Source organism: Lissotriton helveticus, chromosome 1_1 (assembly GCF_964261635.1).
Source record: "Lissotriton helveticus chromosome 1_1, aLisHel1.1, whole genome shotgun sequence".
Taxonomy (NCBI): Eukaryota; Metazoa; Chordata; class Amphibia; order Caudata; family Salamandridae; genus Lissotriton; species Lissotriton helveticus.
The window spans coordinates 967,390,045-967,414,491 of record NC_136057.1 but is presented as its reverse complement, the minus strand read 5'-3'; the positions used below and the strand labels follow the sequence as shown (position 1 = coordinate 967,414,491).

General features: G+C 46.2%; 1 protein-coding gene across 2 annotated transcripts in view; it reads left to right on the top strand.

Annotated features, from left to right (window-relative positions):
• Positions 1-24,447, top strand: part of RBM17 (RNA binding motif protein 17) — a 267,677-nt gene that overhangs the window by 165,724 nt on the left and 77,506 nt on the right. For both annotated transcript variants that reach the window (XM_078677186.1, XM_078677181.1), the window contains exons 6-7: positions 7,283-7,336; positions 7,874-8,012. In XM_078677186.1, the coding sequence (XP_078533312.1) occupies positions 7,283-7,336; positions 7,874-8,012 (193 nt within the window). The remainder of the gene's footprint in view (positions 1-7,282; positions 7,337-7,873; positions 8,013-24,447) is intronic.

Here is a 24,447-nt window from a genome sequence, read left to right as displayed (position 1 = left end):
AAATCTTAAGGCTCCAGCAAGAGGAACAAATTACACAGCTTGTGGTGTCTGTGACTTCACTCTCTACCTTCTAGCATCCTCCTCTGGAGACAAGCTTACATAAGCGGGATCTCTACACTGGGCTATACCGGCTCAGAACTAATACAAATTCCTTGGAGTCGTTATTGACAAAGACGAGTCATTTGTTCCTCAAAACGAGGCCATGAGCAGGTAATGAAATGCATTGACCAGCATTTTTTAAAAATGTTTATAAAAAACTGTCTGGCCCTACTATGACTCCTTGGATTTGTCCAAGCAACGCTGTTGCTCACAATAGCTTACGTGATCAAAGGTCTGAGAGGGATGGATGCGAAGATCCTGGACAACATCATGATCAAGTCTTGTAGAATGATTTTCAGTCTCCCCAATTACAACTCCCCGGGACAAATAAGGCTGGAATTTGGCCTCCAAAGACCAACGTTGACAAGGCATGGTGTTTACATAAAAATGCTGGAATAAAATCGGTAAGGCTGCCCCGAACACCTTAAATTTCCACCTATGGAAAGAGCTACAGAATAGGACATGTGCCGCTAGTGTACATCTCAAGTAGTTGCAAACTGCAACCGGTGTAAACCACCTCTTGGAAACCCCTACCAAACATCTGTGCCATAAAAAAGTGGTGAATAAAACTATTAAATTGCTCTCCGTACTAGAACAATGATTCCTGCAGTCAGCTGGTGCCGTTACTTCAGTACTGCTATGCATGTCCAGATATTCTTATCCAAATCAAACTTTGCCTGTATACAAGCCATAGGTGTCAAGTCGATACTGCAGTTCGTTATAGCTTTTAATAAACTAAGTACCAAAAGGGCACCATGCAGTAAGAAGTGTCCCACTGGTATGTCGTATTCCCCTCTCAGTTCCACAACCGGAAACGGTTCTCACCCCTGCAGAATAGGTCTTCAACTGTCTTCATTTCTAGGTCCACCCATTGCTGCAGTGTTCCGCTGTGTTCAAAGGGGGTACAAAGCTCGCAGTGGGAGCTCTGGCGTATAAAGTGCTATAGTGTTGAATTTTTTTAAGGGCTCAACTACAGCAGTATACAGTCACGTGGAAGTCCCTGTGGTTTCCGTTTCCAGGGACCTGGCACTTAGGGTTTAGCAATAGGTACCACAGGATGTTCGTGGGTGGGGTCCCAGATAGGGGAGGGTCAGTAAGTCTCAACCACGTCTCCCGAAGCCACTGAAGCAGCCACTGCAATTGAGCCGCCAGATAGTAGGTCCCATCTGTCGTCGGGCACACTAATTTAGTCCGAGCCACTCGCGCCACCCTATTTCCCATGTTGGGTTCATCAGGAGCGTATCTAGTTCCCGAAATTTCCCACTGGAGATCCTCACTGGCAGGGTCGTGAAATAATAGAGCAGACTGGGCAGGACTACCATCTTAACTATGGTTATCAGACCTGCAACTGAGTTGGGAAGCGTTTTCCAAAAGGCCATATTTGCCCTAAGGCTTCTCATCGCCATTCCCCGCCCTCTCAAGCATATAGGGGTGAGATCTGTAGATTCAAACTACTTGATACTGTATTGAGGTCTGTTCCCGCCGCAGGTTGTTCATGTTTGACATATCAGTGGGAGTGAATGAGTCCAGATGGAAGACGAGCAGGGTTCACGTCAGTGAATGCATAACCCAGATGTACTACCAAAATCAGTGAGGAGCAGTATCACTTCCCCTGTGATCTTCCTGCATGTCTGCCAGGAACAGCAGTATACCGTATGCATAGAGCGGAATGTTATGTGTAACACCTTGATCAGATATGCCTCAAAGTTTTGGCGAAGTATTGACCCGCGAGACCACGGCATGCTAGGGGATCGACTGCAATCGCAAATAAGGGGCAACCCTGTCTGATTACCATCTCCAATCTTTGCTCAGAAATCACCCATCCTGTCTGAACTCTCGCGCTGTAGCAGCAGAGTACATTGAAGAAATGCCCGCCCCAACCCCATTCTTGGCATAACCATGTAGAGGTAATCCAACTCCAGGCTGTCACATGCTTTTTCAATATCCACCAACATGACCACTACCTCCTCTGGTGCATCTGACTCAGTAGGAGGGTCAGCCTTTGCCAAACGTGTAGTACTGTTCTGCAGTTCTGTATGAACCCATTCTGGTCAGGGTGTATTAGGGCTTGCATATGGGGGAGCTATCTGCTGAGGATTTTACAATCTACGTTTAGCATCAGTAAGGGCCTCCAAGCTGTTAGGTCCTTGGCTGGTTTCCCTGGTTTGAGGAAATGGGCTCTAAGGTAGTTATCGCTGTTAATGTCCTACACATTCCCACCGACTCGGAGACAGCTGTAACATTATGAGCCCAAGTTCAAATGTGATAAAAGCAAGACATTTTGCCACTCTTAAATGGGAAAACCAGGTATAAAACAGGGAACCAGTCCTAGGATTACTGTATACTAAAGAGGCACTATTTAAAAAGGTCACAACTTCTTATACTTTGCGGATTGTAAGGCTTTTATTTATGACCCATCTACACAGGGACCCCAAAGGACCCGTTCTGTCTCCACATCTACAACTTGGGAACATCACCAATCAGTACCACCCTGACCCACACGTCTGACACTTTCCTTGATGAGGCCATCAACGAGCAACTCACAACCCACCTCGAACTTCACCATCTTCTAGATAATACTCAATCTGGATTCAGAAAGAGCCGCAATACCATTGCGACCACCGATGACATTTGAATCATCCTAGACCGAGAGAAACAGCAGTTCTCATCCTGCTCAACCTCTCTGCTGCCTTCGCCACTGTGTCTCATAACGCCCTCATCAGAAGGCTCCAGGAGATTGCATACAAGGGCGCTCCCAGATGAATCTGTTCCTTCTTCTCAAGAAGAACCAAAGGGGTCAAGCTGCCACCCTTCACATCAGAGACCAAGAAATTGGTATGCAGAGTCCCACAGAGATCATCCTTCAGCCCCACCCATTTCAGGGTATACATGACACCTCCTGCCAACTTTATCCGATCATAAAACATCACTGTCCTCTCCTATGCTGATGACACCCAACTCATCTTCTCCCTCACGGACAAAAACAACACCGCCAGAACCAACTTCACCAACTGCATGACCATAGTAGCAGACTGGATGCGAACCAACTGCCTGCTGCTCAACTCTGACAAGACTGATCTACTGGTCTTAGACAACAAGACCTCCCCATGGGACTACACCTGGTGGCTATCAGAGCTAGGACCCATACCCACAGACAATGCATGACAAGCTCAACATGACGGCTCAGTCAACGCAGCAGCTCCTGCTTTCATATCCGACGGATACTGTGAAAAGAATCTGCAAATGGTTGCCTCGGAACACCAGACGAACATGACACGCCAGCACTCATCACCAGCAGGCTGGACTAAGGCAACATTCTCTACGCCAGAATCTCCAAACCACTCCTACACAGACTCCAGACAATCGAGAACACGCTGCAAGGCTCAGACTCTACCTCCAAAGCCGCACCCACATCACACTGCACCTTGGGGAAACTTCACTGGCTCCCCATTCACAAGCGCAGCTAATGCAAACTTTTTTATGCTCATATACAAAGCCCTAGACAACACAGGAGCAGAACACCCGAACAGCTGCAAACACTTTCACCAACCCACCAGACACCTACGTTCTGCCTCACTCTCACACGTTCCCCTGCATTCGCAAAAGCAAAACTGGTGGTCGCCCGCTCTCCTACGTTGCACCCAAGGCATGGAACAACCTCTCTCAGGACATCATCGCTTTCTCTTCACTTGGCACACAAGGAATACTTTGGACATGTGATCTGTTTCCTCTGGGAAGCCAATGAAGTGAAGGTTGTTGTGATAGGTTCTTCCCTCTGCTTCTTCAACACGTGTTCAAGGTGCTTAGATATTGACCAATGGGTCATTGTTGTCAACATGTACTTACCCAAATCCTCCAGGGTCAAGATGTTACTTTCTGTCTCTGTGATCCTATCCGCTACGTTTCCAAGGTATTTCCATAGCAGGACAGTCTCCAACCCACCTCACTTGTTTTTTCTTTTCAAGCATAGAGTTTTATCATTGGATAGCTTATATAATTATTCCTGTGGACACTGACGTAAACTCCTGGAGGCCATCCTGCCCCTTAGGGGCTAATTTAATTTCTAAGTGCACCTGAGAAGTGCCAGCGTATTTTGTAAATGCGCTGTCAGTGTCTGATACCATGGGCAGGCAGGCAGAGAAGGTTCCCCAAGGACTTGGGACAGTCGCAAAAAGGGTGCAAACTAATAGGCCTTGTTGACCCTTTTCAGACTTCGAGTGTGTGAACTCTCACAGGTTTACCATGTGCTCTTTCGCTGGCACAAAGGGTATCTCATCCAAAGGTTAATCTGTGCAGGGGCTTGCATGCCAAATTAAAAAAATGGTAAAGAAGATTTTGAGAAAACAAACCGTTGCAACACCCTCTCCCCATATCAGTTGACTTGCATTGTCAGGGTGTCAATATTACTGCCTGGGTGGGACAGAGCACAAAAGAATGGGAGGCTTGAGGAGGCTTCCCTGTTGCCTCTCCAGACAAGCCATGTCTGCTTTCGAACCATTGGCCAAAAGCACTGAAAGAATAAATAATGAAGTTGCAGAGAAGCTACATAGATGTTGCAACGCTGTAATACAATTTGCTAATAGAGAAGACTAGGGCCAACCCGCAGATTTACCCCTGCCACCCTCCAAAGAGCTGATTCTTGGCGAGAACTCTGCTAACTGACCATCATAGAAGCATGTCAAAGCATTCAGTAGTCACCAGAGAAATAAAAAACCCAGGAAGGAGAAATTGAGCTGCAGAAGGTACCTGTAACTCCGCTAAAGAGAGCAGTCCTACCTAGATTATTGTTCCTCTTCAATATCATACCTATGGTGATTCCGCGGCACTTCTTTAACCCCACGCGCGCGGCGCATTTTCCCGCTGTGCGCTGACTTTTGCAAACTCCGCGGTTCATGACGAGCTCAGCTCGTCATGAGCGTACGAGAGGCGTAACTCATGACGGGCTGAGCTCGTCATGAGCGTCGAAGGGGTTAAAAGACTCCAAGCTCTGATGGTTAGGTTGGTGTGGGCGAGAAAGGCACCTAGGGGCAAGATGGATACTTTTACGCTCCCATATTTTATTGGTGGGATAGGCACCCCGGATCTCGATTTATACTATAGAGCTGCTCAGTGCTCACATGCGTATTTCTGGTGCTACAGACCGCACACACTCCTGCACCTCCTCATAGAGAGAATGGCGTTGGATACGTCCTCGTTCCCTAGGCAGCTTACTCTTCCCCCCCCCTCCCCTCAGGCATTATGGTGTTCTCGACTCAGTTCACGCGTGGTGCGAACTATTAAAGAGGCAGGCATGTATCTGCTTTACTCCCCTCTGCTCCCACTGGGATGGTGTCAATGATTCTCATTGGGTTCTGAAGTTGCTGCGACTCAATCGCTTAGAAGGTTCAGATCCATAATATGGGAGGTTTCTTCTCTGAGATGGGAGTTCGGACTTGGGAGGAGGTTGCCGCCGAAAATCGCAGCGCTAGCACCTTAGTGCAATTTCATTATTTTAGGGCACATCATGCCCTGAGTTCGCTGCTTGGAGATGAATATTTAGAGCCTCCGGCTCGCTCCTCTTTCAAGTACCTCCTACGTGCCAAGTCCCCATATAGGCTGGTCTCAAATATATATATATATACCATGTCCCAGTAAAACTATTGTTCCAATTACTCTCTCCCAAGAGCGCAGTGGCAAACAGATCTGGAGGTATTCATTGATTATAGTCAATGAAGGTACTGCTGTAAGGTCACCAAATCGGTGTCTTTAAATGGCAGGCATAGGCTTATACATTTTAAGTTTTTAAAGAGAACTTATTATAAACTCGCACCTCTGCACAGATACGGTTTAAGAGACTCTGATAATTGTGAGCGCTGTGGCGCAAGTGGTGCAGATTTTTTACACCTGGCATGGGCATGCCCCCGGATTGCGGCCTTTTGGAACCAGATTATTCAGGAGTTGGGTTAGATTGTGGGTATTCCGCTTGCCCCTGACCCTCTATTGGCCCTATTTGGGTTCACTAAACTTCAGCCTAAAGTGGTTAGGAAACATCTGGGCTTTCTTCTGACTAAGAGGCAGATAGCACTGCGTTGGGCGCGCGGGCCCCCTCTCTCAAAATCTGAGTGGGGTAAAAGACATGCTTTTTTGTAATACGCAATCTGAAACATATAGTGAGCTAATGCCTTCACAGAGCCGCCCCAAGAACTTCTGGGTGTTGTATAAACAGCATCTTTTGTCAAGAGAGGAAGAATAGCCGAATGATGCTTAAATTACTGTGATGTATTCTGTTACTCAAATTACAATGTGTTGTGGGAGATTTCGATGTACATGTTATGCCCAATTGGTGTGATGTCCGTTGCAAAATACTAGTAGGTTGGACGGTATTATTCGTCATGTTGCTACTGTGTCTGCTGCATATCTCACTGTCCATCTTCTTTGGGATGTTCTCATTTCCTTTTTACAGATCCCTTGGTTTTCAAGCTGCTATGATGTTATCAATACGGATCTATGTACACTGCTGTGAACTGTTAAATGAAATCAGTAAATATACATTTTTTTAAAAGTCTAACCCATAATGTTATAAGACCCTCACAAATCTCGATACAGTACCCCAATTTCACACTTAACACTGACGACCGACAAGAGTGCACAAGAGGACAAAAGTTCAGAAACCCCAAGGGGAAAAGTTAGAAAAAGAGAAAATTAATACATGCACCAGGCAAACCGAGATAACACAAGCTTGCCAGTCAAGGAAGAGTAACAGCAAAAAGAAAATATAAGGCAGTGAAATCCAGAATTGAGATAGGCCTGCTAAAACAGAACACAAACTCAATCTATCAGTGGCTTAGATGTGAGGACTGGGCCACATGCGTTCTGGAAGTTAAAGCCACTGAACAGTACGAGACAAAACTAATTGAAGGAAGTAGGAAAGCGCCCAACTTTTGAAACTTGGTGAAAGCACCACATGCATGCATGGATGGTAAGATGATAAACTCTACCATTTAGGAAACTGTACACAGTGGGGAAAAAACTATTTTGATGCTGATCGCCTTTTTCAATGAAAAGGCATTAGCCCATGTTTTGCAAATATTAACTCTTGTGAGTGTTGGCTTTTCTTTTCTTACTTAAGCTTGCTGCTTTCCCCAGAGAAGAGATCTAGCTTGTGTAATTTGCTCCCGTATCATTTTTTACACTTCCTTTGCAGACGCTGGCGGAGCTGCCATTGCCCCACCTACATCTCTCTTGGAGAACAAAGAGCGTAAGTAAACTGCAGTCCTCTTATTTGTGCTCTTGCATTTCGAAAGTCCACGATGCTGGTTCAAGTACGCTGGACATATTGCCTTTTCTAGAACGGCCCAGTTTTTTCATTTGTTGTAATTCATTATGGTATGTTTGCATCCCATGCTTTGTAAGATTTATTGGTCTATTTTAGTGCTAGTCTTCCTTACTCTTTGCATAATAGGAAACTGCCTCTAAATGCATGCCATCCTGCAACTGCAGTCATCAGATCGGAAGTAGCCTACTTCTCATACTTATGTTTTTCAAGCACTAAATTTAATCAGCCTGTACAATAAAGTATATCCATGTCAATATTTGAGAATCTGCAGACTTTAATTCGTGCTCTATTCAGTGTTAAATTAGGAATAAGGCAAGGTAGCCACCGACTGATTGTGGACGGCAATATATTCTGTTACTGTGAAATACCTTTGATAGTGTTTTGGACACTGTTGGCAAGAGTCATTTGTTTTGCTGACTGCTTATCCTCTGCTCTGCTTTCTACGTTTCCTTCCTTCAGCTCTTTCAGGACCCTATGATGATGAGCCCAGGAGTCGTGGTCCCTCTGCCAAAGCTGCAATACCTCCTCCCATGTATGATGACCTAGATAGGCCTCGATCTCCAACAGGACCCAGCAACTCTTTTCTTGCCAACATGGGGTAAGCACTAATGTTTACTTCTAATGAAATAGGCATGCATAGCCAGACAAACTTAGTTGCCTGACTTTGGATCAGCGTGCCGGCTACATAAGGGTTACTTGGATATGTCTGTGATAGCATGTTTGTTTCTTAGCTACCCATTTAACTTGTATACCCTTTGAGCTGTATTATGTAGGAGGACTTGCTTGCTTAATCATCTTTATAATATGATACCACACAAAGCCTGTAGTGGCTGGCTAAATTCTCAGTGTGGTCTGTGTTATGTTAAGGGATTTGTAGCATGCACATCTACTCAGAGTGTCCCGGCGCGAGCCCAAGAGTCATAGGAGACCAAAGCGTAGGAGAACTAGAAACAGGCTAATTGAACCGCAACGTTTTAAGTTTTTTCCTAAACTGAGAAGTATTCTTAAGATGACGCAAATCCAGAGGTGGGGAATTTCAGTATGTTGCAGCAAGAAAGGCCATGAGCTACCCCCCTTAAGTTTCAGACGAAACCTGGGAACAGACGCTAGGAACATGTTTGAGGAACGAAGAAGCCTGCCGGGGGTATAAAACTGAAAACGTTTCTTGAGATTGGCAGGGCCATACTCTTAAATTGCAGCATGACCAAAAAAGCTGACCAGAAAATGAATTAGTCTGGAGAGTTAAAAAAAAATTAAGAAATTGGAAAGGACATGGTTAATTAAATTCCCATACGCTTGGTCGCAAACCTTCACATCAATATTTTGACTGCAAAATGATTGTACTCTACCAACCTAAAGGGAATCTGCTCTCTTGCAGGGGCAATACCTTCCACTGTTGAGCGTACTATTATTCATCAACACTTAAAAGCTCTCTGCAAGATGGAATCCTGTATTTTGTGTATTTGTTACATAAAGTTGTGTTAGGCACACGTGGGCTAGTTCTGAATGCTCCACATGCATTTATTGGTTAACATTGTTGAGATGCATGGTATCAGTGTTGTGGATGGAGGCAAAATATGTCCATGACACTATACTGCTGGCATACTATCATGATTGTATTTGATAGGGTTTTCGACATTTCTTTTTTTCTAGTTGTTTTTTCACGGAAACAAACTATTTGAGAGGTGGCAATCCTATGATCTGATTTAAAATGTTTGTGCAACATTTGGAGATTGAATTGCTATCAGAGTGTGTTTCATTGCAATTAATCTTGGATTTCCTTGCTTCCCTTGTAGGGGACTTCATCTTGTTATCTGTGTTCCTAGTCCCCTGATATCTTTAGATTGAATATTATCTTCCATCATGTACCTATTAAGGGTATGACCGTACAACTTTGCACACCATATGCATGTATGTTGAGTTATGAATTTTGTAGGAAACTTCCTTTGTGTATGGTATTGCCATTAGGTGGGTATGCTGTGCACATAGTCCAGGGGTTCCCCAAAAGTGTACAGGAAGCAATGTAAAACCCAAAGTGATCTATTAGTGGCAGGGTGGATGAGCAGCCTTAGGCCTAACACAGAGTAGTGTAAGACATTTATTGCACTACGTTGGCAAATAATGGACCCACAACTCAAAGGAGATCCACACCAATTTTATAAAAATAAGCTTTGTATTTTATTTTAAGACCAAGATTTTAGCAATAAAGTAAATACGTTTTTAAATAAATATACTTTTCACTTGTAAAAATCAAAACTAAAAATATTTTCAGCACAATTCAATGTTCTCCTAAGGGGGAAAACAATTTCACAGTTAAGTATCACACTTCGGGCGCAAGGGTCCGGTGAGTACCAAAACTGCGGCGGCCGGGTGCAGAGGTCAGAGTTCAGCCAAGGCTTTTCAGTGGAGACTGGGGGGTGCCTAGAGCCGCACTGCTTGCAGGTAAGTGGATCGGTTGCAGGGGCCTAGCTTTGGGGATTAGGACCAGGACAGGGGTTGGCCACAAAGCAGCACCAAACATACACCACAAGCAGCACACGGGCAGCTGGGTGCAGGGTGCTATTTCAGAATCAGGCACCAAATGCTGTTCAATGGAGATTATTCTTTTGGCAAACAGGCTGCAGGTGTTGCACTGGAGGTTGCAGGAGAGAGACCAACGACAGCAGAGATAAATAGAGACGTAAGGGGTCGTAGGGGCACCGTCTGTTCAGCTCACCTAGGCCCATGGGCTCCGGGTGCAGGGATACCTTTCGAACTTTGACTCTCTTACCGGAGCTGGTCACGGTCAGAGGGAGGCTCTGGATTCACATTGCAGGTGCCGCTGAGGAGATCAGGAGAGCTCAGCCAATGCTGGACTCGAGGTCCGGATCGCTGAGGAGACTTCATTACACAGGTGAGCCACTCGGACTCCGGCCATAGACATCTAGTGCGGAGACGCGGATCCGGGATCCTTGGAGTTACTTTCTTCTCGATAGGTCCGCTGTCCACGGGAGATTGGAGTCTTTTTCAAAGGCAGCAGTTATCCAGGGTTTTCAGAAGTCGCTGGCTGTAGAAGCTGGAGACAGGCCAGTAGGGCTGGGGCCAAGGCAATTGTCATCTTCAGTCTTCTCTCCAGGATTTCTTCTTAGGTCTAGTTTTTAGCTCTGGGGGAGCCTCCTAAATATTGAATTTAGGGGGTGTTTTAGGGGAGTAGTAGGTAGGGCACCTTACCGGGGGTGACTACACCTGCTGTTATGCCACACTCCTGTGGTAGGAGGCACATACCTAGCCCTGATTGGAGTCCCCTCCTCTACACGATGGAGGGAACTGAAAAGTGTGCTTAACTTTGCTTCTTCCACCCTAGGCCCATCCTGGGGGAGGAGGTATGGTGCTTCTGCCCAGGATGTGCATTTTCTCGCGTCCCAGAGAGCAGGGGTTCTCCACCTAGGGGTCCAGAAACATGTCTGTTGGTGGCTGTCTGCCTACAGCCGTTCAGAGACCACACCTGGGTTTGTAGGTTTTCAGGGGGCACCTCGGAATGCATGATACAGTAAATTTCATACTGGCATCACTATGGATTTATTGAGAGGAGTAGTTTGGTACCATACACTCCTGTGTTCAGTGAAGCCATCATGGTGCTGTGGAAATAGTGTTCAAGTTTCTAGCCCATATACTCTCAATGGTTTCACTGGCACTTACAACATTAAGGAATGGTCCCTAATATTGTAGGGGCATTTCTGCTCATTCAGATATGCCCTCACCTGTGGTACAGTGCACCCTGCCTTAACGCTGTAAGACCTGCTAGAGGGGTGTCTTCAGGCAGTGCTGTCTGGAATGGCACCCAGGCAGGGTGCCATGTCGACTGTCATTTTCTACCTCACAGGGACATGCAAGCTACAAGGGCAGTGGCATGGCCCCAGTGAGGGTGGTCGCAGAGGACCCTCTTCAGCTCCCAGGCCCTGGGTACCCAAGGTACCATTTACTAGGGACTTACAGGGGGCAGAAGTAACAATTGTGGATATATTTTAGGGGATAAGCACTGGCACAGGGGACCTGGTTGGCAGGGACCTGTGCACTACAATTGAAACCACATCAAAATCAGGCAAAACGTGGGGTCTAACCAAGTAAAAAGAGGCACTTTCTCACAAATGCCAATGCAGTTTGATTTATAGGTGATTTGGGGTGAGATTTTGGGAATGCAATATGTCTCAAAATTATCGGGAGTAACATGGGTGACTCCACAGTTTGCAAATCTGTTCATGTCAGAACTGCAGAGGGGTTTCCTTGCCACCTGCAAACCATTACGGCATCTACTGTACATTAATATTAGTCTCCTGAGTTGGACTGCAGAGGAACCATTTTGAAGTGGTCAATGAATTTCACTTAATCATTGATGTTAAAATTGTCTACTTTCCATAAGTAGTACATTTTCTGGACACATCTATCTTTATAAAAGGCAAGTGGCTAAATACCAGAGTATATTGGAAAAACAATAGACTGGCACTTTCTATTTGAAGAGCAACAGCTTTCACCTATCACACACCAATAAGAATAATCAAATTTATAAAGCGCATGGTTGTGCCCAAAGGCATGTCCCCGCTCTGAAGAAAGAGAGCCCCAAAAGCTTACCACACCAAAGCCTTTCATAAAGCTCTTCAAGCTGTACAATATAGTCATATTTGCTCAGACACAAGTTCAGGATGACAACAAAGGCTTTGCAGTCTAACTTTAGGAACCATAGATCCAAGAAAAGACACATGGTCAATAACATCTATAGAGCATCATGATGTCCAGGAGATAGGGTACCACTTGTCATTGCATAAAATCCTGAGTTAGGACCCCTTTGCGTGGTTGCTAAGGATTTACAAGCTATTCTAAACATAAAGAATGACTGCAAGAGGTCTTTCCAGTTAGGTCCCTACTTGCTTTCTGACAGCCACCCAATTCCAATTGCATGTTGATAAGAATCTGATTAACTACACAAGCAACAGAGAACAGAGCTATGCCATCCAAGAAAAAGATGTGTAACTTGCAAGCACATTTATATTTTGGGTACACTCAAGTTGCCTCTCACTAGACAGGACTACCCAAATACAGGAAAGGTTCACATACGTGCCTAAATCAATATGGTTTACCTAATTATGCGTGTGAAATGCACCAACGTTGACTATTACCTAGATTAAATCAGACCTGAATCCCTTGAGCCTGAAGAAACTAAAAGACAGCTCAGTGAGTAAAAAATGGTTGGGGCTAGACTACAGCTTTCATGATCCAGTACTTGAAGGTAGCTTGGAGACAGAAAGTATCATAAATATAGATGCATGCAGCTTTACAATACACGGGTAAGTTGAGTAGGCATTGCTGGTTCCTTGGTAACTATACTGACTGTTAAACTAACATTAATTTGCAGAGATGCAGGTACTGAGCATCCTTGCCTGACATTCTTCTCTGAGGCACCTAGTCTGGTTGAATTGGCTCCAGTGCCTTCTCTTTTCAGAGACCGTGGCCTAGAGTGATTGTCCTCACCACTGGCTGCCTAGGCATCATCACAACATGCAGCATATTGGCTGGCAACCAGTGCTACACCATTCACGGGTATTTGTTGAGCGCATGGCTACCCAAACGGATCTCCCAGCACTGTAATACCTTGCAGATATCCTTCCCGTCCAGCGATTTAGTTAAATATGACAGTTTTTAGTAATTTGTGAAATTGAAGCTCTAACTCTGTCTTCCTTATTTGTAAAGGAAGGGAATTCCAATGTTTTGGGACCAGATACGCAAAGAGCATTCTCCACTGCTAGATCCTTTCAAGCGTATCTGACCCCAGAGTTTATTACTCTGTTAAAAAGGCCAAAGACTCGCTTTTCTCGACCCTGCCATTGCTACATTTATATCAGCCTAATTGACGACAACGCTGTTAACAAGGCCAAAGACTCGCTTTTCTCCACCTGCCATTGCTACATTTATACAGCCTAATTGACGACAACGCTGTTAACAAGGCCAAAGACTCGCTTTTCTCCACCTGCCATTGCTACATTTATACAGCCTAATTGACGACAACGCTGTTAACAAGGCCAAAGACTCGCTTTTCTCCACCTGCCATTGCTACATTTATACAGCCTAATTGACGACAACGCTGTTAACAAGGCCAAAGACTCGCTTTTCTCCACCTGCCATTGCTACATTTATATCAGCCTAATTGACGACAACGCTGTTAACAAGGCCAAAGACTCGCTTTTCTCCACCTGCCATTGCTACATTTATACAGCCTAATTGACGACAGATTTCACCTAAATCCCAAAGGCTTGACTTTTGACTGACAATACTGAAACCGAGGTCTTACAGCTGCATTAGTCTTTATAGGTGACTAAATATTCATATACCAAACAAGACATTTAACCTATTTACAAGCTTTGCATAGACAGACTGCTTGCAGACCACTAACTGATCGACCCCCCCCCCCCTCCCCCCCAGGGGTTTGTTTGACATGAGAGTGACCACGTTATCTTTCAAGAAGTACATATAGAATAGCATAATCTGTAGCTGAATTACCCCAAAGTACTACATGTGTTATTTTATAGTTAGCTGGTTCACGTTGAGCATAGCTATCTAGAAGCATTTCAAGGGGCACTAACATTTTGGAGGTACTGGTATGTCATCTGAATCTTCAGGCCTGCACCCTGAAGACAATTCTTTCCCAGAAATAACAACCTCTCTGATAACAAGCAAGACACATGACTGACTCTGCTTAATCCTTACTGGCCTCTCAGATGTTTAACCTGTTCTGCTCCTAGACTTTTGTAGTTTTTACAGCGATACGTGACCGGTGACAGACTCAATGGCTAAAACACCATGTAGCTACTCTGCCCCACACTTCCTCTTTTGGAAGGGAAATAAAATGTGACTCACTAGTATTTTTAATCACCTAATACCTTCATGTGCTTCAGTGATGTAGATAACGCTTTGAATTAGTACTTGAATTAATGAGTTGCACATAAATACCGACATACTAAAGCACAGATGAACAGGACTATACATTCATTTTCACTGGGTCCTTACATTGGGATGAGGTAGATGTAAGGAAACAGCCTGAATATATAACATAATGTTGTCCCTATAAATTACTGAGGTTTACAGAAGCAACAAACATTTGTTGCTGGAGAGATTATGCTTAATTATTTTCAGTCCATCTTTCCACACACCTTCTTTTGAAGTGATCTGTAATCATGACAGCAAATAAATGATTATGCCAATCCCAATTAAGTTATCCATTCACACTGTTTAGATAATCACTGTATTCATTGCATGTGTTGGCTGCAGATGCTATGCATACTCCTGCCATCTAGTGTTGGGCCCCGACTTTGCAAGTTGTTTTACTCAAGAAAGCTTCGCGATCAGCGTCTTGCGCCGTTTCTCCTCTCCTTTGAGGTATTGCGCATGTCAAACACTTAGTGAAAGTTTTTTTTCAGCCATCGGGCTCAGACAAACTATGTCGAAGCTGTTCAGTATTCAACGCCACACGGCATATGGGAAAAAAATAGCAATCTGAATCGACTTCTACACCATGATGCACAGGACAAAGAGAAATATAAGACTGCTCTGGCTCAATATCATAAAAAATATAAAAAACACTTGCAGAGCCCGTATTGTGCTGCAACTTAATCCGGCATGGAACGCCCCCAAAGTTCTCTACCAAATGTTAAAATCCTTCACTAACCCAAAGGCATGCAACAACGAAGCAGCTCCCTCCCAAGCTCTCTCTGATAAAATAGCAACGCACTTTATTCAGAAAATTGAGCTGATTTACGACAAAATCACCTCAGTTGGAAACTCAGCAGGATTCTATAGCATACTACTCTCCTGCTCCACCTAATGGGCAGACATTAGAAAACTTCCCCCGGCTCACGCCCAGTGGTGTAGAGTCATTACTGAACACAGTAAAATCCGGCTCCCCATTGGAAATTATTCAGGCTAAGACCACCTCTCTGCTCTCCAAACAGTAATCCACCCCAATTTGCTCGAACCACAATCTTTCGATGAGAGAGGGCCAACTTCCCTGTGAATGGAAGGCAGCACAAATTATCCCCATCCGTAAGAACCTTAAGTCCCCCATGGAAGACCTATCCAACTACCGCCCAATTTCTGTTACCTCTCCTCAGCAAGATATTGGAAAAACATATTAACAAACACCTGTCTATGTCGAAGCCTCAAGCTGCCTTGATCCATCTCAGTCTGGTTTTAGGCCCAGGTACAATACTGAGTCAGCTCAGAATGCTGTCACCGACAATATTAGACAGTGCCTGGACAATGGACAAGCAGTACTTCTTGTACTGTTTGATTTGTTGGCTGCCTTTGACACGCTCTCATCAGACTCTGCTCAGGAGACTCAAAGAAATTGGAATCCAAGTGCTAGCATTACAATGGATGTCGAGTTTTCTCTCTCATCGAACTCCGACCATCGACCAATGCCCTTTCCATTCAAAGACCACGGGATTGACTAAGGGAGTACCGCAGGGATCCTGTCTCAGTCCCACCCTATTGAATATTTGTTTCTCCCTTAGCGGGATTACTCAGGAAATTAAGATTTGTACCAATCTCGTTTGCTGATGATACTCTGCTCCTACTTTCCTGAGACAAAGACTCCTAACGCTCAGTCTACCTTCTCGGATGGCATGATGGCAATTGCAAGCTGGATGAATAACAATTTCCTCCTGCTCAACGCGGGGAAAACTGAGATTATGCTGTTTGGAGATGCCCCTATGATGTGGTACCCAAGCTAGTGGCCAGAAGAGTTGGGCGCTGCTCCAGCTCGCAAGACGGTGATCAAAAACCTGGGCGTACACCTGGACAAGAAACTGATAATGAAGGAGCACGCTGCAACTACCCCCAGTGCCTGCTTCCATGTGCTAAGCCTCCTACGTAGGGTATTTCCCTTCCTCGCTCTGACCACTCAGAAAACACACATCGGGGCATTGGTGCTGAGCCCCTGGACTACTGCAATGCCCTCCTGACTTCAGCTAACGAATCATCATTATACAGATTATAGGTAGCCATAATACAGCGACTCGCCTGGTCTCGAAATACCCCCCACGAACTGTCTCCCTCCCTCTCCTACACCAACTGCACTTGCTTCCAGTCCGTAAGCGGATCAGATTTGCTGCATTGTGCATAAATCCTTGAATGACAATCGTCCAAGCTACCTGGCGGAAAAATTCACTAAATATCTGCCATCCAGGCCCCTATGTTCAGGGACTAAGTCTCTACTCCTTGTTCCACATTGCAAAAAATTGCGTCTAGGTGGTAAAGCTTTCTACCGCCTATCCCCCTTCTACTGGAACCAGCTCCCCATCCATCTAAGGCAATGCCCAGATCACCTACAGTTCAGAAGGCTCCTCCAAAAGAACGGTACTGTTTTAACCCGTATCCCTTCTCTGGCTGGCTGCAGTATGCCCATAGCGTGGCGATACACCTTGGGGGGTGATTCGGGCGCTTTATATACTAATACATTTCAAATATCACTGGTGTAGGACTTCTCGGAATCTGAACATAGTCAACCGTCTAGAATGATCGTCTCCGGGTAATGGAGCCGAAGAAAGAACTTTTCAGACGTTGCCAAGGCAGAGTGCAGCCACGACAGTGACGTTTACTGCGATGCCAGCGCTCCGACAGGGGAAGGGATGGTCATAGCCAGGCCACACTACAACTACTTCAACAACAACCAAATATTCCACCAAAAGAAGCAGGTGTTAAATACACCACATCTACACCTGCTCAAAGAAGTAGTAAAAGCATTACTACAAAAGGGGGCAATCGAAAATAGTCCCACACAAGTACCAAAACAAAGGAGTGTATTCCGTTTATTTTCTAAAACCAAAGAAAGATGGAACCCTAAGACCAAATTTGGATCTTCAACCACTCAATCGCTGCATACTGTCATAACGTTTTCACATGGTCACACTACAAGATGTAATACCACTACTTCAAAAAGGCGACTTCATGACTGCTTTAGACCAGAAGGACGCTTACTTTCACATTCCAATTCATCCAGCACACAGAATATTCCTGAGATTTTGTGGTAAGTAGACGTCATTATCAATTCAAAGTACTACCCTTTGGAGTAACAACTGCCCCAAGGGTATTCACAAAATGTCTAGCAGTAAAACTAGGAGGAGAAACATGCCAGTTTCCCTATCTCGACGATTGGCTGATCAAGAATCCAAACAAATACAAATGTCTATCAGACACCCAAAAGACAATAAACCTACTGCATCAATTGGATTTCTCAATCAGTGGGACAACGTCACATCATCAACCATCCCAAATTCAACCTTATCTGTGGTCCATTCTCAATACCATCTTGGGGACAGCTTAAACTCCCGAACCAACTGGATCTTTTTTCAGCCACATCACCTACCAGTGAAAACAAGCTTAAAAGTATTCGAAATTATCGCATCTTGAATAGCAATAGTACCTCATGCTCGCCTACACATGAGACCCCTTCAGGAGTGTTTAGCATCTCAATGGTCACAAGCGGGTTGGAACATGGAAGATCTAGTGTTGGTTTCACCCAAGATTCAACAGGCTTTATTATGGTGGAACACTCAAAACATTTTAGCAGGGAGAGCCTTTAAGAATCCAATCCCGCAAACAAAATTCACAACTGATGTATCACGTCTGGGATGGGAAGCTCATATGAAGGAAATTGTGGTTCAGGGACAGTGGACAACACTACAACAGCTGCTACACATCAACATGTTGTACGTACTGCCCATTTCGATGGCTCTCAAAGCATTTCTAACAAACAGCAGGAAGGAGGATAAGCTGGCTTATAAACTGGCACATAGAGCATATCTAAAAAGCTGTAATACTGCATGAAGAGAGCATTTGGGTGCATGAATAACGGAGGCAAAAAACTCCTGAAACAAGCTCTTTAAGATACTAAAGGAGTTTAAAAACCCCAAAGTAAGCACCCCCTCTATTCCCCCCCACGCAAGAACTTTGTGATGATCTAGCCAGCTATTTCAAGGTGAAGATCCATAAAATCGACTGCTCTCTCGGGGTTGGAGAGGCATCAAAGGGGATAGTCTCTGAGGGGAGGGATACCTCACCACCTAGGCGCGACTCTTTTGTAACCATCACCGTTGATCAGGGGGAGTCGGTACTCGCGGCGACGAAATCTGGTTCGACGATTATCATGTCAGAACTAGCACCGGTCCTGTCCGCCTCGCTTTCAGAGGTTAGTAACATTTGCTGGCCTAGGAAATGAAAGAAGGCGCACATCAAACCTCTGTTGAAGAAGGCGTCGGCAGATCCGGCAGCCATGCAAAATTATAGGCCGATTTCCCTCCTTCCATGTTGCTCTAAGGTCATGGAGACGCGGATTAATCAAAACTCGCAGGTTATCTGGAACAGTCTGATTTTTTGGACGCCTCCCAATCGGGCTTCTGAGCGGGGCACAATACTGAAGCGGCCCTGGTGAAAGTCACAAATACAATAAGGATGTCTCTGGATAGGGGGATTCCTACAATGTTGGTGCTCCTGGAACTGTCGTCGGCCTTCGACACCATCTCTCACAGCATCCTGGTCGACAGGCTGCGAGAGATTGGTGTAGGAGGGATGGCCTTGGTCTGGCTACAAAGCTTTTTGACGAACAGAGCACAATGTGTCCAATTGGACATATTTGTGTCACAGACCACGGCACTGGACAAAGGGCTTCCTCTAGGGTCCATCTTAAGTCCCACCTTGTTCAACATCTATGTGTCCCCTTTGGCTGCCATTATTAGAGCTTACGGTTTTGAGACGATCTCGTATGCAAATGACATGCAGGTGATAATCCCCTTCGAGTCGGATCCTGCGGCAACCAGAGCTCTGCGTGTTGAAAATAGCCTCCTGGATGAGTAACAATTTCCTTCAGCTAAACTCCAACAAAACGGAGATTCTTCTGTTTGGGAAGGCTGAGGAATTATGGTCGGCGGACTGGTGGCCCACGGAACTTGGGGAGTCACCCATTCCAACAAAGCAGGCAAGGAACCTGGGAATCTAGCTCGACAATAAACTTTCTTTTGAAGACCACGTGAAGACACCGTCGGGCACATGCTTCAGGATTATCCGGATGCTGAGGCCCGAAAGACCTTAATTCAGGCACTACTAGTTAGATTACATTACGGCAATGCACTACTGGTAGGCATAAGGGAGGACCTATCAACCAGGCTGCACGTTGTACAAAACACTGCAGCGAGGCTGGCTGTCAACAAATCGGCCCGTACCCCGTCACTATCTCTTCTGCAACACTGCACTGGTTACCTATTAGAAAGAGAGCAATGTTTAAGCTTTTGATGTTGGTGTTTAAAGCAACGCAAGGGACGGGCCCGGCATACCTAAGGACGAAGGTAATCCCCTATGTCCCGGCCCGCCAGCTTAGATTGAGCAATCGGAAATTGCTATGCCCTTGTAAAATCAGTAAATCCTAAATGGGTGGGCGTGCTTTCTCTCATCTTGCTCCCTTCCATTGGAATAGACTACCGAGCGTGCACTATGCTGGGGCAGTTTATGAAACAGTTGAAAACATGGATGTTCTAATGACCATAGTGTCTTGAGTGACCGGGAGTGTGCTACCAAGGCGCTGAGAGATCCCCCTGGGGATGATTCATTGCGCAATACAAGTTTAAATAATAATAATAATAGGTTGACCTTCTACTCACAGACAGTATGACTGCAATGTATTACATCCAAAAGCGGTGGTGGGGTGGGGGGGGGGGGACCCATTCCATACAGTTGCCCCAATTTGCACACAAAATATGGAAATGGGTCAACAATCGCAACATCTACCAACCTTCAACAGCTCAATCTTGCGTTCTGTCTCCTGAGGTCATAGAATTTGGATACCTCAGTCTACCTGAAGAATGACCAGCTGGACTCGCTCCGTAGCGGTCGCTCCTCCTCGCTCCCTGCCTCACCTCCCTACCTTACCTGCACCCCTCCTGCTGATCTGAGATTGCATTGCCCATTGTTGCGCCTGACATCGCCTGCAGCTCCAGTGTAGCGCCCATTGCCTGCCTCTGTGAGAGCACCTCAATGATGACACAGCGCCTGGTATCGTTACATTGTATTTTTGATTTTGGGACAGTTGCGCTGCATTGCTTTTCATTCATTTGAGCCTCATCATTGTGTTCGTGACCCAGTTTCACTTTCTGTCCTTCCATTTTGTTGTGCTCGTGGCCCGTGGCTCCTCCCCGCTCCCGCCTCCCAGCTGCCCCTCCCACGCTCCGCCCCCCCTCCACTCTCCATTTAAGACAGATGGACCTACGCGCAGCGGTCACGCCGAAGGTGCGCCAAAGGTAAGCCTGTCTACGCCCGTCCGCGCCTGAACCGCGCCCAGCGCCAGACCCCCTGGTCCCCGTAAACCGCACTCCTCCCGCATAACGTACGACGCCGTTACCCTCAGCGCCCTTAACCCCGGACGCACACCACAATGCTACGAAGCTGCCCCAGGACGTACCCATGGTCCTTTCACCTGCCACTCCTGCAAATTTACCAGTGTCAAGATCCATACCACATCCACTAACTCCAAACACAGCTCTGACTCTAACCACCTGAAGTGCATCCTACTGAACACCCGCTCAGTCCACAGACACGCAACTGAACCAGGGACCTACTCGACACTGCTTCGCCGGACGTCGCCTTCCTTATAGAAACCTGGATGAACGCATCATCAACACCCGACATCGCCATAGCCATCCCGGACACTTACAAGATCACCCGAAAAGACCGCACCAATCAAACAGGAGGAGGCATCGCCATCGTCCATAAGAACACCATCAAAATCACGACCAGCTTCGACGATAACCTTGCAACCGCCGAACACCTCCACTTCCAGATCCACACCGACCCTAGGACCACACTTAGAGGCACCCTCATCTACCGGCCCCCAGGAACCCGTAAACAATTCAGCGAAGACATCATTGACTTCATCAGCCCACGTGCCCTCGCCTCCGAGAACTACATTCTACTAGGAGACCTCAACTTCCACCTGGAAAAGAAATACGACAGCAACACCACTACCCTCCTTGACAACCTGGCCAATCTCGGACTCAAACAACTTGTTGACACCCCCACCCATGTAGCCGGACATACACTCGACCCAATCTTCACTTCCAGCAAATACATTTACTTCGATCGTACCACAGATCTCCACTGGACGGACCACAGCTGTGTTCACTTCAGCTACAAAACCACCTCGACCCACAACCTATTCCTCGAAGAAACTGGAACAAAATCACCACCGACCAACTCCTCACATCGCTCAACCAAAACCCACCGCCCTCTCACCAGACCCAAACCAAGCCGCCACCAATCTCAAACAATGGGTCACTCACAGCGCTGATAAATTAGCACCCCTGAAAAACCATCACACCAAACAGTACAGCAAAAAGGCCCCCTGGTTCAACGATGACCTTAAGAAATCCAAGAAGCTATGCCGTACTCTCGAGAAAACATGGAGAACAAACACAACCACCGACAACATGACCACCTTCAAGGCAGCCACCCGCAGACACCACCAACTGATTCGATCCACCAAGAAATCAGCATTCAAGAATCGACTCGACAATAACGCCCATAACAGCAAGGAACTATTCAACATAGTCAAAGAATTCACCAACCCCACCGCAGCATCAAACGACACCACTCCCTCCCAAGACCTCTGCGATTCGTTATCCTCCTTCTTCTACAACAAAATTGCCGACATACATAACAGCTTCGAGAACATTGCCAACGAACAATCCTCTCCACCCCCCTCCGAACCTAATCCGCCTTCTAACAACCTCAGCGCCTGGAACCCAATCACCTCTGAAAACACTATCCGCCTAATGAACTCCATCCACTCTGGCTCGCCAACCGACCCCTGTCCCCACCACATCTTCAACAAAGCAGACTCCATCATCGCACCCCATCTCCGTGATGTCATCAACTGCTCCTTCAACTCTGCCACCTTCCCAGAAAGCTGGAAACACGCCGAAGTCAGCGCCCTCCTGAAGAAACCCACAGCTGACCCCTCTGAACTTAAAAACTACCGCCCCATATCCCTCCTCCCATTCCCTGCCAAAGTCATTGAGAAAGCCGTCAATAGCCAGCTCGCCGCCTTCCTTGAATCCAACAACTCCCTCGATCCCTCACAGTCCGGCTTTTGAGCCAAACACAGCAGCGAAACCGCCCTCATCGCAGCTACAGACGACATCCGAACACTACTGGACAACGGAGAAACAGTGGCCCTCATTCTACTCGACCTCTCCGCCACCTTCGACACAGTCTGTCATAGCACCCTCATACAACGCCTCAGCAACATCGGCATACAAGGAAAAGCCTTGGACTGGATCATCTCGTTCCTAACTGGAAGAACTCAGAGTCCAACTTCCCCCTTTCAAATCAGAGGCCACCGAAGTCATCTGCGGTGTACCACAAGGATCATCACTCAGTCCCACCCTCTTCAACGTTTACATGAGCCCACTCGCATCCATCGCGCGTCAACACAACCTTAACAACATCTCCTACGCTGACGACACCCAGCTGATCCTCTCCCTCACCAAAGACCCCATCACCGCAAAAACCAATCTTCTTGAAGGCATGAAAGAAGTAGCCGAATGGATGAATAACAGTCGCCTAAAACTTAACTCAGACAAAACGGAGGTGCTCATCCTAGGATCATCCCCCTCTGCCTGGGACGACTCATGGTGGCCTTCGGCTCTGGGCACAGCACCCATACCCACAGACCACGCACGCAACCGTGGCTTCATCCTAGACTCCTCACTCTCAATGACCAGACAAGTCAACGCAGTCTCATTCTCCTGCTTCAACGTACTTCGTATGCTCAAAAAAATCTTCCGTTGGATCCCCTCCGAGACAAGAAAAACTGTCACCCACGCACTGGTCACGAGTCAACTGGACTACGGAAACACCCTCTATGCCGGAATCACAGCCAAATTACAGAAAAAACTCCAACGCATCCAAAACGCATCAGCGAGACTCATTTTGGACATCCATCGCCAAGATCACATTACCGGCCACCTGAAAGATCTTCACTGGCTCCCCGTCAACAAGAGAATAACGTTCCGTCTCCTCACCCACGCACACAAGGCCCTCTACAAAGTAGGACCCGAATGCCTCAACACCCGACTATCCTTCTACACTCCCTCCCGCCAACTAAGATCCGCAAATCAAGCCCTCGCCGCAGTTCCGCGTATCCAAAGATCCACCATGGGAGGTAGATCCTTCTCCTACTTGGCGGCCAAGACCTGGAACTCATTCCCCACTCACCTCCGCCTTACACAGAACCACATCTCCTTCAGAAAAGAACTTAAAACCTGGCTATTCGATAAATAATGAACCCCCTCCCCAAGCGCCTTGAGACCCTCTGGGTGAGTAGTGCGCTATATAAATTCTTGAACTTGAACTTATGACTATTCTAAGAGATGGAAGAAGACATACAAGAGCTTGCTATACAGCAAAAGTGCATTACTTGTCAACACAACACTTTAACCCTTCTTCCCCAACAGAACAACATTTAATATGCTACCTATTACATTTACAAAAATCAGTTTGCATACACCTCAGTACGCCTACATTTAGCAGCTATTGCAGTATATTTACAAAACCGGAAGCACCAGTTCCTTTTCCGTATTGCTAAAATCAAGGCCTTCTTGGAAGGACTAAAAAGTAATTCCACAATGTACACCTCCAATACTAGCGTGGAATCTAAACATTGTTCTAATGTGGCTTTTGGGGCCACCATTTGAGCTTATATAATTGTCAAATACAATTCTTGACATGGAAAGTGGCTTTTGTTGTAGCAATAACATCCTTAGGAAGGATCAGTGAAACACATGCACTCACAATTGAAGAACCTTCTTTCCAAGTCTTTTCCGACAAAGTGCATTTACGTACTAACCCGAAATGGTTACCCAAAGTTGTCACCCTTTCATTTGAACTAAGGCTTAGAATCGCCTGTTTTCTTTCCAAAACCACAAACTGTTGCAGAACGTTCAGTGCATACACTAGTT